This window comes from Agelaius phoeniceus, chromosome 6 (genome assembly GCF_051311805.1).
Source record: "Agelaius phoeniceus isolate bAgePho1 chromosome 6, bAgePho1.hap1, whole genome shotgun sequence".
Taxonomy (NCBI): Eukaryota; Metazoa; Chordata; class Aves; order Passeriformes; family Icteridae; genus Agelaius; species Agelaius phoeniceus.
The window spans coordinates 26,107,584-26,123,342 of record NC_135270.1 but is presented as its reverse complement, the minus strand read 5'-3'; the positions used below and the strand labels follow the sequence as shown (position 1 = coordinate 26,123,342).

General features: G+C 44.0%; 1 protein-coding gene across 1 annotated transcript; it reads right to left on the bottom strand.

Moving 5' to 3' along the window:
• Positions 1-3,749: 3,749 nt before the first annotated feature.
• On the bottom strand, positions 3,750-15,759 carry ZFYVE19 (zinc finger FYVE-type containing 19). The gene is made up of 11 exons (XM_054634871.2): positions 15,562-15,759; positions 14,885-15,006; positions 12,373-12,426; positions 11,711-11,871; positions 10,352-10,497; positions 9,363-9,477; positions 8,604-8,813; positions 8,031-8,110; positions 7,237-7,347; positions 5,687-5,829; positions 3,750-4,277 (listed from the first exon to the last, which is right to left on the bottom strand). The coding sequence occupies exons 1-11, from the start codon at positions 15,613-15,615 to the stop codon at positions 4,205-4,207; spliced, it is 1,269 nt and encodes a 422-aa protein (XP_054490846.2). The 5' UTR covers positions 15,616-15,759; the 3' UTR covers positions 3,750-4,204.

Sequence of the window (15,759 nt, the reverse complement as noted above, 5' to 3'; positions counted from 1 at the left end):
ACGTTGATACCCGGCCACACAAACACAAGAGATGAGTCTGAGTCACATCCAGAGAAGCTCCTAAAGAGCACAACATTCAAGGCCAGCTTTTGAGTAATCTTTTGTCTGTTTGGTGAGCCAGGCAGAAGGGACCAACTATGGAACCAGAGGGGCATGCAGGTTAGCTAACAAAGACAAACAAGGATTCTTGGGCTGGACCAGTAATATCTTAAACACAGTAGTCTTTCCATCTTTATCAGTAGCAGTGTGACGACTATTATCTTGTTCTTCCCTCCTATTTTCCAGCTGTCATTGAACAAATTGTAGGTTGTGTTCTCTAAGAAGACAAAATCCAAGCTGCAGTAACAACTGTGATGTAAGGACCTGCTTCCTTTCACATGCTTTTCTTGTATCTGATTGGAAGTTGGCAAGCCATGGACCTCATGTTTTGTTCTAAGGCTGCTCCAAGATGTTCTAAGCCTCACCCACTAGGCTGGAAAATGGTCTTTCTTTATCAGGTCCAATATAGATCTTTGATAGCTCTGGGAACATGCCAATTTTGGCTTAATAAGGGGCTAGTGGGACATGCCTACCCTCATGAAATCTCAATCAGTAAAATAACAACAAAAATCCAGATCTGCAATGGTTGCAGATCTGGCTTATGGATGACACCTGCTAATACTCATGTAACACACCCCTGGAGAAATGAGAGCAGCATATCAACAAAAAGCTCTGAGCACTGGTAAAACAAAGACTAGGATCAAACAGAAGTTCGGGTGGCAGAGCTAGGTGGACAGGATATGAGGAGAGTGTCCTAAACTAGAGATGCAATTAGCTACTGCACAGCAGTATAGGAGATCAGATTACTTACATACCCCACTAAGAGGCTTTGTTTTATTCTGCTGAGTTGCAACAGCACAAAGATATGACATGCCTCTCCTCTGGCCCAAGAGAAACAGTTTCTTCCCCTGGGAACTGTTCTGTATTTCCTCATTATGGAGTGAGGCAAAAAGAATTTTTGTCTGTGCTTTAAGGTAGACATTGTTAAAATCAAGGACAAAGCACGTTCTGAAAACTCTGCTTGACCAAAGTTGTCTTTATGCTTATTCTGCAAGTAGCAGGAAAAGAGTAAGCTATAGGCCCTATCATGTGCAGTTGCTTCTGGTACATAAGGAATTCTGATACATAGTGATACCTGAGAGCACTTCAGCTGAGCACACTGAGATCAGGGGACCAAGGCAACATGTGGCCAGTGCTAGATGGTTCCTCAGCTCACTGGTGCAAAAGAAAAAGCAATGTAATGCAATCAGAGTAACTTCTTTTTTGTTTCATTCTTAAACAGTAGTAAATCACACTTGGTTTGGTTTACGTTTTAGCTGTTCTCACACTAGACCACAAGGATAGATTAAAATCAATGCTTGAAAAATTTTCGTTACAAACATCTTCCAGTAAACTTCGTTGTTTCTCAGAACCACCACTAGCATAAGTATGTAGATTCTATCTAAGAATGTTGCTTGAAAGGAACTTTGCCCTCTTGATTATACCAAGATAACCCAATGCATGAAAGTTCATGAGCTTTTCTAATTTGAATTCTTGTTGGAGTGGAGCCCACATTTGATAATTCACGTACAAAACATTATGAGACGGAAAGAAAATCCCTCATGACTTGCTACAAAGACGAGAGCAAACAAGTTGAATCTCTTTCTGGAAGATGACAAGCTGTCTTCTGTGCTTGAACAGCTATGACTGAAGTTGATCTGGCCTGTCAGGAATTGACTGATTACCAGTGTCTTTGTTTACCAGCACCTTTTCAAAGACAAGGATAGGAGTAAGTAACACAGCTAACAGTGCACTGCCCACTTAAAGGTCATGCAGCATTCCTCTTTCACAACACAGATTCAACTAGGTGTGCTTCCTGCAGACAGCCCATCTGGATACCCCTCTGCCCCTCCTACATGGAGTTTACTGAGGCAACAGCTACAGTGGGAATGGCTTTTCAGGGGAAAGTGATTGGGCTACTACTAAAATGCCCCATTACATGCATAAAGTGCAGCAGCCACAAAAATGTCCATTAGTGGTGCAGGGAAAATAGTAGCTTGTGTCTGTATGACTTGAAGAGAGTCTTCCATATATGACTAAGTTCTATTTCAGGTAATGGGTTGGGTGCATTTCTGGATTCCTTGGGATGGCCCCACAGAAACCAATTGGGGAATCTAAATAAACTGCTTCCGGCTGCAACCTGCTCCATTACTAGTGATGTGAAGAGGGCAGGGCTTACAAGACAGAGGCTGCCTAACTGCAAGGGAGCTCAAAGTTTTATTGTGGCTGATGAAGCATTCAAAATGTTCCAAGTATCATACCAGCTTATACTAAGATATTGAAAAAACCAGCAGCTGTAAATCAAGAAACAAAATTACTACTAACTGCTTGTGGAAGACACTGGCTGAAGCCCAAAGCAGTGGATCAATTTAGGAGAGAAATAAAAACAGATAGTTGTACCTTCCCCTGTATACATAAAACATGAAGGCTTTAACCTCAGATAGAACTGGGTGTCTTACTATCAGACTAATTATCCATGTCAAATAGCAATGAAAAAGTGTCATGATAACATAAATAAAGAACAGCATTTTGTTTTGATTTTTAAGACTGCGAGCTCCTCAGGGCTTACTTAAATAACTTACTTAAATTTTGTGTGTCACAGGGTTAATTGTGAGCTCTTGCATCAGAACAACTCAAGTAATTTTCCCATCTACCTGTCCCAAGGAGACAGGCACTGGTGAAGCAAGGGCTGCCAGGAGAAAGAAGATCCTCCACAGAAGTCGGATTTTGCCACCCCTTCCTAAGAAAAGGTTTTCATGGCACTGCTGGATACGCTTGACATTTTTAGTGTGTTGACCTAAAGTATTACTATTCTACATTGTTTGAATCAGGTTTTTGTTGAAGAGTCTGATCCAGAGCAACACATTAGCAGAAACCCACCTTCAACAGTGGTTTAATTCATTTGCTGTCCTCTGACCAGAGGTGCAGGTAAACACTGTTTCATCACTTCACCTCGGAGGCACTGACCTTAAGCACGGGGGCAAGGCAGACAGCTGGGAGTGGCAATGTCAAACCAGACAGGCAAGATTCATTGGAAATTCCCTGTCAAGGGCAAATCCTTTATTTTCTTGCAATTGGAATTTGTCAGCCTTAGAGAGCTCTCTCAGAAGTCACATTATTTGGAAAGAGCTCATCCTGACAGAATAATAGAGCATGTTTACAGCCAATTTACTTGGGTATTTGAAGCAATTCTGGGTGTTCTGGACACTGGCAAGTTCCACTTGCATCTGGATTGTCTCCCAGGAGAGATATGGACATATGCAACTGAGCTTCTCTCCTAACCAGATGAAGAGCATCACACAGGTAACATTTTTATCTTACCAGGTGACCAAATAATGACAAACAAAGTCAAATCCTACTTTCAGACTTATACACAACTATTTCAGACTAACATGTTGCTCTTACAGCTGACATGATGTTGGCACAGCCACTGCAGGCCACAACACTGTATCAGTAGCAGATTACCTTTTCAAAGGATCCTTTCTTTCATGTCAGTGAGCAACACTGCCCTGCATCTTTTCCAGACACACCACAGAAACATTTTTGATGACTTCACTATTCTTCATTTCTTTCCCTAAGCTGCTTGACACTAGGACTAACATACAATTATAAGAAACCAACACTTTGTTAAGGGCTATCAGGCATTTTCAGGAGAGACTTTAACCACAGGCCTCTGTAAGTAATTTTTATTATGCTTTGCAAGTTCTCATCACACACGTGATCACAATATAGACATTTTTCTCAGTGCAAAGTGCTTTGCTGCCTGTTGAACCAGTGTATAAGCTGTTAGTAAAAGCAGGAAGTTATTTATCAGCCAGTCAGTACTGCCTTAAGCACACATCTTTCCTGCTACCCACATTGTTTTACCATCTGTATTTATGGACTTGTATCCACCTCCTCATATCAAGTCCTCATTTATCCCCAAGCATGCACAGCAAACCCTGCACTTCTCAGGTGTCTTTGTGAAGACTAAGTCACACGCCCTGCAAGCCTCCTCAAATTACAGCACATCCTGTAACTGTCCAAAACATCACCCATTTTGGCTGCAAATCCACTTAGATTCTTCCCATCTGGCTGGCTCCTCTGTTTTCCCATTCTCCAGCTCCTCTTCTGCCCATAAGTGTGGTCACTTCTGTTTGCAAGGAAGATGATAGCGGGAGGTCTGGTGGTCCTTCAGGTCAAACTCCTCATGGCCTTCCCTAAGAAGCAAATACAAATTGCAGTCAGAAGCAAATAGCCAGGCCAGGAACCCACCCTTAGCCACTGCACAAGATATCTCCCAGCAGCCCTTAACCAGAAACTTATCCCAAGGGTTGGCTGTGAGGATCTGACTGGCAGCCATGTGGACTAACTACTTAAGATATTTGCTTGCAACAGAAATTTCTGAGATGCTTTATAGGAAGGTCTACTCATCCTTGTCAGCTGGATTTGAAAATGACAACAGGTCCTTCTGTTTCTTTCCCTCTTGAAGAGATTCATGTAATTCATGGCTCATTTTCAGCACTGTGTCTGTGATTCCAGGGACATTAACAACTGTGACAACAGACAAAATGAGTCTCCTCCAGAAAACTCTGGAAAATAACTGAAAGTAATGCAGTGTATTGGCAGTTCTCTTAAGCATGCTCAGGAACAGGCAGTGTTGAGTAAGATACAAGCCTGCATCCACAGTGTGTGGATGATAAACTCACCTGCCAGACTGTTAAATCTGCTTTTACTGATGTTTGCTGTCAGATAATTTTGTTCATATGCTTTGTTTTTAACTATCTAACATTGCCAGTCATATGTTTTCTGAACATTTTCATATGGATTTCCCCCACTGCATTTGCATTTCCCTACAAATACATTTGCAGGAAATGAGAGAATATGCACAAAAAGCGTATCTTATTATCTCAACCACATTTTTAGCAACCTGCTGTCTTAATGTCATCCAGCACTAATCTGAGAACCCAGCCAGCTACCCAATACTTCTGAGGTATGAAAAAAAAGAAGTCACACAACCCGTCAGGAATAACTTTGTATTTAAATGAATTAACCCTACAAATCTGAGACATGAAAATTTTGTCAAAAAGCCAGCCACATGTGTTTAGGAACAAAGACTACAGCTGCTGCAAGTCTTTCACCAGCCTGACTGGTGTAAAAAGGCTCACACATACATATTTCAACAAAGAATTTTTTAATATGGCTTAGGATTGCAAAGTCTCAACCTAAGAAAACCCTCAGGAATTCATACTATCTGATCTCCCCCTTTAAGGGAATCCAGCCTAGGTCATCCATCAATGGCATTAACAAGCCAAAGGAGTCACTGAACAATGGTCTCATTTATCCCATCCCACATAATGTAGCATTATCAGCTGCTCCAGAGAACATTCAGACAATGTGCCCAAACATTCACTCAAGCATTTCTGCCTAGGACCAGTTTAGTCCCTGAAGCCTGGGACAACTACTGATCTCACAAAGTATTTCTCTAACAACTAGCATTCAGCTCAAATCTGGATTCCTCAAATCTTGCCTCCTACTGCCTGTTTTTCTGCCTAATGACATAAACATACAAAGGGGGCCAAGCTTACCTCTGACCACCTCTCAGACCCAGAGGAATTGGATGACTCACCAAAAACAGCGCTGACAGTAGAGGTCCCCGTCACAGCCATGGCAGCGCAAAGTGGCATCTTCGTTGCAGATGCAGCACCAGGGTAACTCATCCTCATCACTATCATCTGCCCTTGCAAGAGCTGTGGTGGCTGGAGTGTGGCTCTAATTCACATAGAAAACAAGAGACAGAGAGTTGAAACCCCAGCAGGGGCAATAAAGGACCTTAACTGTAATACATGATGGCCACAGTGACCTGTCCCATAGCCCACAGCTTCCTCTCTGTTGATCCTAAGTCTGTGAGATGAACTTGCCCAGAGTGCAGGGACAGGCTCCATATGCATCTAGATTGTTAAATAAAAACCCAAGGTACTTTCTAGAATTTGGGTTAAAATCTATGTTGCTTGGAATGTAAACAGGTATTCAGCCTCATTTAGTGTCTACAGTGATGTACACCCACATTGTGTGTGCTAAGGGCATACAGCTCAGATATTCTGGCAGGCACCACAACAATACCATGTGACAATTCCTGCTGCAACAGCAAGAGATCAAACAGCTTTGCTGAAAGGGGCTATGTGGGAAGGGAAAGGAATGTGGTGGTGGGAGCATTGTTTTCTCCCTGTTGTGGGAAGAAAACTGTGGGACAAAGGAAGTGCTTTGCCAAAAGGCCCCTACTATTCATTCATACCTGAGGCTGGGACAAAAAGATCTTCTGAAAGCATAATCTAAACATATCCATACAGCCAACTATGGCCTCCTTCTCCCTTACAGAGAACTCTTGTGCAGCTGAAAACACACTGAGGCATTGTGCCTGGACACTGGCAAAGGCAGCTTCCTGACACAATCTTTTCCTAACACTATCTTTTGCATCAGTAATCCCAGAAATGCAAGGTGTCATACCTGAGATGGATGTTTTTGATAATGTTTACAATTATATCATTTCTTCCACTGGGAGCAGGCCTGACAGGTGCTCGTGAGTCACAGGTGCATTTAATTCTTGTAATATACATTAGAGATTATGTATATATTTCCACAGTAGGCCAGAATCCACTCTAAGCATAGGGTATCCTGCTACTAATTCCTTCCTCTGACATTACAGGAGAACATGAACAGTAGAATACTATCTAGAGGTTCCATTCTGCACATGCTGAAAGCACTGGGAAACCTCCCATTTATTCTGGTTCAGATTGTATGGTACATGTATGGTACATGGCCTTGTTGATCTTACTATACATATATATGTATAATTCTCTAATATCCATATTGTGAGGTGTCTACCAACTTCTCTTGGTTTACACAACTCTGTAACGTTCAACTCAAAGCCAGATTGAAAGGAATTGTATTCCAGGGAACAATTCTTTTTATAATTACAAGAATGATTCACAGTTAAGCTCAGAGCTGGTCAGCCTTGCAGAAGCTGCTTGGCTTGCTAGCTCTGAAGAAACTGGTTATTTATTTTTTTTTTCTGCATCAAGCCTAGGATACAACAAACCTCTGCTGCAGAACCGTACTCTCCTGATGCTCTGGAACATTCCAGACGTCAGTTCAAGAGATCCTGACCATTTCACTGACCTTTTGCTTTGCTTGCTTACACAGGTTCTGTTGTGAGGATCCTGGTTGGGTGGTCTGATCTGGGGGAATGTTGAATCCACTTGCTTCATCCAGGGCTGCTTCCTCTGTGAGCTGGTAACAACACAAAGCAAGAAGTCTCTTGTTTCAAACACAGCTAGGAGCCTCATTCCAGGCCCTAAACCTCCTGCACTCAATACTCCCATGCAGTAACAGGAGATGACAAGTCTGAATGCAGCTGGTGTTACCCAGACAGATGTAAGCTCACTCTGCACTTGGAACACTGTGTGTGCATTGTAGACAGTCTGCAGTTCACACAGTCTGCTTTGCAGTGAAGCTAAGATCAGCATCATGCTAATCAAACACATGTGACATATCAGACAAACCTAAGCTCAGGTCTGCCTGCAAGACAATTCGGAGACATTTTGGGGAGAAATGTAGGTGTAGGCTGAGCTACACAGCACACAGCTCATCATCCATGTTCTAAGGGGCTGGAGGAAAACAGAACCAGAAGAGAGGAAATACCAGCAAAGTGTGGTTATACAGGAGACACATGCAGACCACAAGAGACACTAAGCATGAATGGGAAAGACAGTGTGATAGACTAGAAGTATTGCTTTCAACTGCCTGTTAAACAGTTGAATGGGCCATGGGAGCTAGTATTGGAAAAGCACTAGGAAAGTAAGGAAGGAAACTTCTCAGGAACAGAAACACAACCTTTGTACGCTCACCAGGTAACACACACACAAGACATAACCAAGAGGATGAAAAACAAGGCCACAGCTGCCACTTCTGACCTGTTTCAGCACTCTGCGAATGGCTTCCTCCTCAGCCACTTCCTCATCACTGTCAGGGAGCCTATAGGTTTCCAGGGTAACTGTAGGAGTAAGAAATGTGAGACTGTGACTCACACCTGCCTCAAGCCTTGTGCACACTAATGTACCAGAGACAATTCCTTGTGGTGTGAGCTGGCTGTGGCATTCTGGCTCTGACCTTTTAAGGTGCAGGTTCCTCATAAAGGACATTACTATTTATTTTCAATACTTGGAAGAGAGATGGAAAAGATCCCCACCAAAACCAGTGTTTTGCTTTTAAAAGTTTTGTTAACCTCACCAGAGCATGCTAGAATTATCCCAAAGAAGGGTGCAAGACAAAGCAGTCTGACCTTACAGTGCCAGCCCTTACCCTCAACTTAGATCTTTCATAATGATTTCATGACAAATCAACCTGTACTACTTTGCAGACAGAACCAAATCTCAGTCTGTTTCTTGCAGAACAGAAGAATTAAATGGATAAACGCTAATAAAAAATTTACTCTATCACAGCAATTCGATTCCTCTCTTGGCACTGTATTCTCATCTGCTACCAACCTTTCTCTGGGTCCTCGCCTTTGAGTGCTGCCAGTCTCTTGGCAACCTGTAGGATCTTTTCCTGCCTAGTGTTCTCTTCCTGCAGCTCAGCAGCAGCTTCTGCTAGAAGTTTATTCTTCTCTTCCTCTAGCTGTTTTGGGTCCAGATTTGCAGGGCAAACACAGTCTTCACTTCCCCGATTGAGATCATTCAAACTCTGGCTACTAGCAGCTGCAGACAGACACACAGAACACATTGGTGACTCAGCAGCCATGTTCCTTGGGCACAGAAAACATGACAAATAATGCTATGGGAGCAGCTTGCTGCTCTTCCTAAAACTGGATAATGAGAGGAAAAGGCATGCCAGTAGGATCTTCGCTGTACGTGAAGAGAAGAAAATGAGCTAATCTGTGGCTTACAGTGAGATTACAGAGAAGGCAATGCAGCCAGAAAGATAATGGTATGCCAGATTCTGATGTTTTGTAACAGTGCACAGGTGCATTAGCAGTAGCAACAGCTCCTCCCCAGAGAGGAGTCACTCTAGAGAAACAGAGAATCTGAATAATACAACCCTGACAAGAAGGAACTATCTCCAAGCAAAGACACCAAGACCCAGCGAGGAGCCACTCTTGGTCAGTGCAAGGGATTATAAGGGGAAGATATGGACAAACTGGACATTCAGCTCACCTGCTAAGTTACATAGAGAGGGACAAACTCCCTTCTTAGCATAGCACATACATTATTAGACATAAACAGATCTTTAGAAGCCAAAACAGATACCTTGAGGCTGAGCTCTTGGTCTGTAATGCTCATCAATGGCAACTTCCTCAGACAGTTGAGTTAACAGGTCATCTGTCTGCTGGACCAGACTTCGGGTATCCGGGGCTTGGTGCACCTAAGAAACCAGGGGAGTGTGGGAAAAGGCAAATGAGAGGAAAGTGGCATACTCAATCAAATTTGGCAATCAAGATCACCCTAGAAGGGAGCTATACAAAGATGCCTCCACTAACATTGAGAATCTCAGTTTACAGTTATGTAGTGTAAGATTTGTAAGGACTTCATTTTCAGAGGTGCTGAATGCACACAGCCCTAAGAGCAGTCACCTAAAGAAGGCAAAGGGATGCTGAGTGTATAGAAATATGTGCTGCTGGGTCCCAACTCCAGCTCTGCCACTACCTCCAGTGTAAACAAAGCACCATTCACAATAGTGCCAGGCAGCAAGCCCCACAGAGACCTATGACGGCATGCAGCTGAAAGAACCATAAGGAAATGGTATCTTGGGGGACAAGATCATTCCTATAGGCTTTCAAAGCATATATCCAACCAGTTCCTCTGCAAACTCAGACAAATCATGCTGGGCTTCCATTTCTGTTAAAATTAACAGGTTTCTGCCCAGCTGGTATGCAGTAACAACTAGAAGATGTAATTAGAAGGTAGGGCTGATAAGCCTCCAACACAAACAGCTCTGGAAAACTATGACCACTTATGTACATAAATGAATTGAGAATAAAAAACCTTAACATCTATTGTTAAAAATATACACACAAACTACATCTGGCATAAAGGAACATGCTGCATTCAAATTGAAGCAGTGAATGAGTAAAGGCTGGTGATTTGCTTCTGGAGCAATGACACAATCAGGAAACAGAGATTTCTGAAGAAACCTGGACACAAAAAGGCTGAAGAAGGAAGAATGGTTAGCATGTTGTGATACCAGTTACTGTGTCAGCTCAGAAGAAATTGCTGACTAAAGAGCTGAGGGAGCTTACAGGTCTGGGAGCTTGGGAAGGAGGATCTCTACCCTGCAGGACAGCCAACCGGTCCTCCATTTCCTGTGTGGATGGAACAGGTCCTCGGCCATCCTCCTTCAGGGCTGCCAGCCTAGCTTCGATCTCAGCCTGAGTAGGGATGGACTCTGCAATTCACAAAAACCCAAGGGAGGAGATTTTTTTTTTACTGAAAATGAAAAGCTACGTGTTTTTTTTCCTTAAAATTGTATTTCTTTCTGGAATCAGACTCTGAACACCTGAGCAAAAACCTTGCCCAGCCTGAGCGTGAATGAAGGGTCATGCTGCAGTGACTCTGAGACTACCCTGATGCTGACTGCTATCCCTTTCTTCCAAGCCCTTCCCTTCTTCACAGTTTATCTCCTAGCCATAACACAAGTATTAGGGTGATGTCATCTGGAAATCAGCTGACTTGGGATTCTAGGGACAGGCAGAGAAATTAGTGTAATTTAGGCAGTTCAGTCCATTGGTCCCACAATCTCCTAATGCAATCCCAGCCTTATCAGACTGAAACTCCCCCCTGCCACATAACAGATGAGAGGCAATGGCTGCAAGTTATTCCAGGGGAGGTTTAGATTGGATATCAGGAAAAATTCACAGAAAGGGTTGTCAAGCCCTGGAAAAGGCTGCCCAGGGAAGTGGCTGAGTTACCATCCTTGGAGGTACCCAAAAGATGTGTAGATGTGGCACTTTGGGATATGGTTTAGTGGTGGACTTGGCAGTGGACGGTTTGACTCAATGATTCTATGATAACCAGGTAAGCACTCTGAAGAGTGTTCTTTTTCTTTTAGAGACCATACATAACATTTAAAATAGTTTACTCTCATGCAAGCACCTCAAAGCAGTCCCAGAACCTGGCAGTTGTAGACTGGGATGAAAATCCTTTTCCTTCTCTGTGAGACAAGGCTGGTCAGAATAAAGTCCCACAGAGACTGGAACTGCTGTTGCCCAAGATGATGACTCACAGGAAACCTTCTTCAAAATAGTTTGGCCACAGACTTTAATTTCATTCTAGTCCAAGTGGGTTTGACACATGTTTTTACCCCAAAAAATGGAAAATGAGGAAGCGATTTTACTTGGAGTAAGACACTGCTCCAAAACTGAGTAGTAGTTTCAAGAGAAACCCCAAGAAGCAAAATGAAACTGGAACATTGATCTAAAATCACGGTAGAAGTTGGCCATTGTGGCAGCAGACCTCGGATGCTCTGTCCTATTTTAAGCCTCCATCCCCCTAATATCACAGCCACTTAAAGCCCAGCACTTCCCTCTCCCTCCAGGTTCATTTTTTCCCAAATAGTAGTGTTCCCACCCATGGTATTTATGGTGTTCTCTAAAACTCACTTGGTTTCCTTTCCTCCCTGAGCCTCTCCAGTCTCTCTGCAATAGCTCTATCCTCTTTTGAGAGCCCCTGGTATCTGCAGCCTGCTCGACCTGGGGGTTTTGCAGCTGCCTTCTGTTGGTCTTTCAGCTGGTTTTGTTTAGCCTCAAAAGCTGCTACACGCCTGTGACAAGGAGGGAAAAAATACATGTCAATGAGAACACGGATTTTAACCTGGAGATAAGAAAACGTCCTCTGTGAACCCAACAGGCTATCTGAAGAATGCCAGTGCAGAACAGAAATGAAATTACTCTCTCCAATATCAGCACAATAAAGTACTCCTAAGAGTAAGGCAAACCTTAGCTTACAAGAACACATCTGGAAGCACTCCCCAGCAGACAAGGAACATTTCACCACAAGGTTCCTGTATCCAAGCCAACTCTGATCAGCCACAGATAACTGCAGGCAGGTGGCTGTTCAGGAGTCCATTCAAAAGAGCATAGCCCCCACCCCTCCAAACAAACTAAAAGCCTAAACAGCAAAACAAAAAGTCCATCCTTAATCTAACTCTGAACAAGCAAATACCCACACCACAAGCCCCATTTTTCCTGGTATCCACAGGGGAAGAGGAAGCCCTAAAAGGCTTGTCTGCAGTAGAAAGAACTGCTTGGCAAGTGCAACTCACTTTTTGTAGTTTTCTGGTGGTGACCATTTTGCTGAACTGCTTTGAGATCCTTCTCTGAAAGACAAAAATGATTTCTCTGAACTCAAGATACTGACAATACTTGACAATACCGACAATCATCTAGTCTCTCATCTCAAGAGGAATCAGTAGGTGTTTCTTGACCTCTTGGTACAGCCCCTTTCTTAACCTCGTTAATACTGAGAGGAATCAGCTTATGCAAGGGATTAAGACAATATAGCTGTCCAGGACAGCGGGAGCCTTCATTTCTGTCCTTTGGTCCAGTTGTTTTGCATCTGGACAGAATGTGACTTAATACCATCACCAGTGATCCAAGGAGGTGAGGCTGAAATACCCTTGCCTCCCACAGCCTGCACCTCCCAGTTCAGAGGGCAGGCAGGGAGTACTTAGGTAAGACTCCCAGGGTAATTAGCTTCCATGCAGTGGGACTCTCTGGAAGGAGCTGGGGCATGCAACAAACACAGAATTATATAACATACAAGTAAAACAAAGTGTTACAGAAGTTATTATATAACATCTTACAAAACACTTGAACACTGCACACCTAAAACACATCTAACTCTTCTACTTTGCTGTGCTCAGGCTGAGGGACTAAAGTAGACACTTATGTAAGTTAGTTAGCATATTTTATTTGTTCTTAGAAATCACAGCTAAGGCCCATATAGTAATGACTGAATGCAACATTGTTGGAACACTTTCCAAAGTTCTAAGGCTTCAATTCTGAAAGCTATTTGCACGCAGAACAACATATGCAGCTTACAGAACTGCAGCCCACATGTGTTACCTGCAGGACAGGATGCCATCCACAGGCACCTGGACAAGCTCAAGAAGTGGGCTCTTGGGAATCTCATGAGGTGAAACGAGACAAAGTGCAAGGTGATGCACTTGGGTTGGGGCAACTCCTGGTATCAACACAGGCTGGGGCATGAACAGATCAAGAGCAGCCCTGCCAAAAACGACCTGGGAGTGCTGGTGAATAGGAGGCTGGACATGACCCAGCAATGTGTGCTCACAGCCCAGAGAGCCAGCTGTGTCCTGGGCTGCATCCAAAGCAGCATGGCCAGCAGGGCAAGGGAGGGGATCCTACCCATCTCTTCCTCTCTCATGGAACCCCACCAGCAGTGCTGCATTCAGCTCTGGGGTCTTCCCAGAAACTTCCAGAAAGATGGAGAAGGACTTTTTTAGAAGAGCACATAGTGACAGGACAAGGGGGAATGGTTTTAAACTGAAAGAGCACAGGTTTAGATTAGATACTAGAAAAAAATTTCTTTACTTGGAGAGTGGTGAAACACTGGAACAGGTTGCCCAGAGAAGCTGTGGATGCCCCATCCCTGGAAGTGTTCAAGGTCAGGTGGGATGGAGCTCTCAGCAACCTGGTTTAGTGGAAGGTGTCCCTGCCCACAGCACAGCAGCTGGAAATAGATGATTTTTAAGGTCCCTTCCAACCCAGACCATTCTATGATTCTATAATCTACCTGCTCTCCAGTTAGGGAAGATTGTTTTTCTGCTGTAGCTCCCTAGTGCTGAAATTAAAATTATGAGAAAAAAACACCCAGAGGAAACATCAAGACAGGTGGCCCTGTTTTCTTAATGGCTTTGAAGTTGTGAAGGAAATCAGAAAATTTCAAAACTGAAAAGACTGAATACTGTCCTTCACTGTTTTCAGCAGCCTGTGAAGATGAAGACCTTCACTAATGAGGCTCTTCTCCTTTAGACACCTGCAGAGCCAGAAAATTCCCCCCTTGCTGGTGAAAATTCCATGCTATAGGAGAAAAGTGAGGAAAAGGAACAAGAGAAATGAAAAAGGAGGACACAAAAAAATTGGTTGACAGAGGAATTCTGGTGTACACCTGTGCTCTTGTGTTGCTTGTTCAAGTCTATAATCCTGCTGCTACTGAATTACATGTTTTGTTTTCAACAGGAAGTCTACTGGTTATGATTGCAAATAATTTTTAAAGTTTTCTTTTAAAAGCAAAAATTTTATATATTTTAGGCTACAAAACTTTATGTCTTCAGGCCACACATAGCAGAGATCCCTCAACAAGGAGGATCTATGTCATTGTTTGCCCACAGAATTAATAAGATTTTGAACATCTTATCGTCAGGCTACTCAACTATTCACATCTGAGAAGACTGCCAGAACTGTTAAAGTGGTATAGATTTCTGGGCAAAAACACAGCCTGGCTTAACCTCAGCCCATCTAGTTAAGCTGTCCACAGGAATTCAGTGTCCATCCATGAAGATTTAAACCTGATGCTTTCAAACTACTTTGTCAACCATAGAGAACAGGCACAAATCCTGATTCCTATTTTAGGACTGCACAGCTCATATAACAACAAGTTCAGAAATGTCCTGATATTCTGGGGTACAGGCAGCATCCCTGCACATATGGAAGACAGAGCTCTCCTGCAGAAATCTGCAACACCACATGGAATGTAAACTGAAGGAAAAAAGCAGCAAATTGTCTTTGGGTGAAGAAACATTCCCATCTTACCCAGTTAGCTTCCCATAGCACTGCTTGCACACCTTCTGCTGAGTGTTTCCACAGCGGGGAACAACAGCGCTGAAGCTCCGGCAGCCCGAGCAGAAGGAGCGTCCGCAGTTCTTGCAGCCACACTGCAGAGACAGGAGAGAGGGGCAGGACAGGGCTTCACCACCTCGCCACCACACTGCTGCCGCTTGCGGGCACAGTGCCCGTGCCGAGGCACACACAAAATAATGCCGGGGTTATACTGATTTTTGTGTGACAGAACTGTTTTACCAGCTATGATATAGAGACTCAAGAACTGTTTCACCAGCTAAGATATGGAGACTCAAGAACCTTGGAGCACCAGCAGATAACTCCTGCTGGGAGCAGAGTCACCACTTCACCCCATAGTTTAGCGAAGCGTGCGTGTGTGAATTGTCTGAGACCATGACAGAATCCTGGATTAGAGGGATGGCATTCAATGACTTTTTGGTTTTTTGGTCAGTAATTTCTCTTATTTGAAGACATATCAGAATTAGGCATTACGAGAGCTCAGTAAGCAAGGACAACAGCGCCAGGATGCTGGCCGGGAAGCGTGTCTCGGCGCCGGGCGAAGCAGCTCCCTGTTCCCTTATCAGACCCTCGCAGGGCGGGGCAGGTACTCGCGGCACCGGCCCGTTCCTGACACCCGCAGCCGGACTTGCCTCTTTCTTGAAGACAGAGAACTTGGACGCGCACCCATAGCACCGGCTATCCATGGCGCTAGCGCCCCAACCCGCCCTCAGACACGGCGCTGCACCCCCGCTATCCCAAGCGCCATGGTCTGCCCGGTGCTGCGGCTGCCTCAGGCCCAAGGATCGGCGGCGAGCGGGGCTGTCACAAGCTAGGAGCCGCGGACACCA

What these genes read in the sequence shown, in the direction of transcription:
- ZFYVE19 (XM_054634871.2), bottom strand. Translation starts at nt 15,615, where the DNA reads ATGGATAGCCGGTGCTATGGGTGCGCGTCCAAGTTCTCTGTCTTCAAG. An exon ending in TCTCTGTCTTCAAGAAAGAG is followed by an intron (nt 15,007 to 15,561) that starts GCAAGTCCGGCT and finishes CTGTCTCTGCAG; the next exon opens with TGTGGCTGCAAGAACTGCGG. An exon ending in TACTGTCAGCGCTGTTTTTG is followed by an intron (nt 4,278 to 5,686) that starts GTGAGTCATCCA and finishes TTTGCTTCTTAG; the next exon opens with GGAAGGCCATGAGGAGTTTG.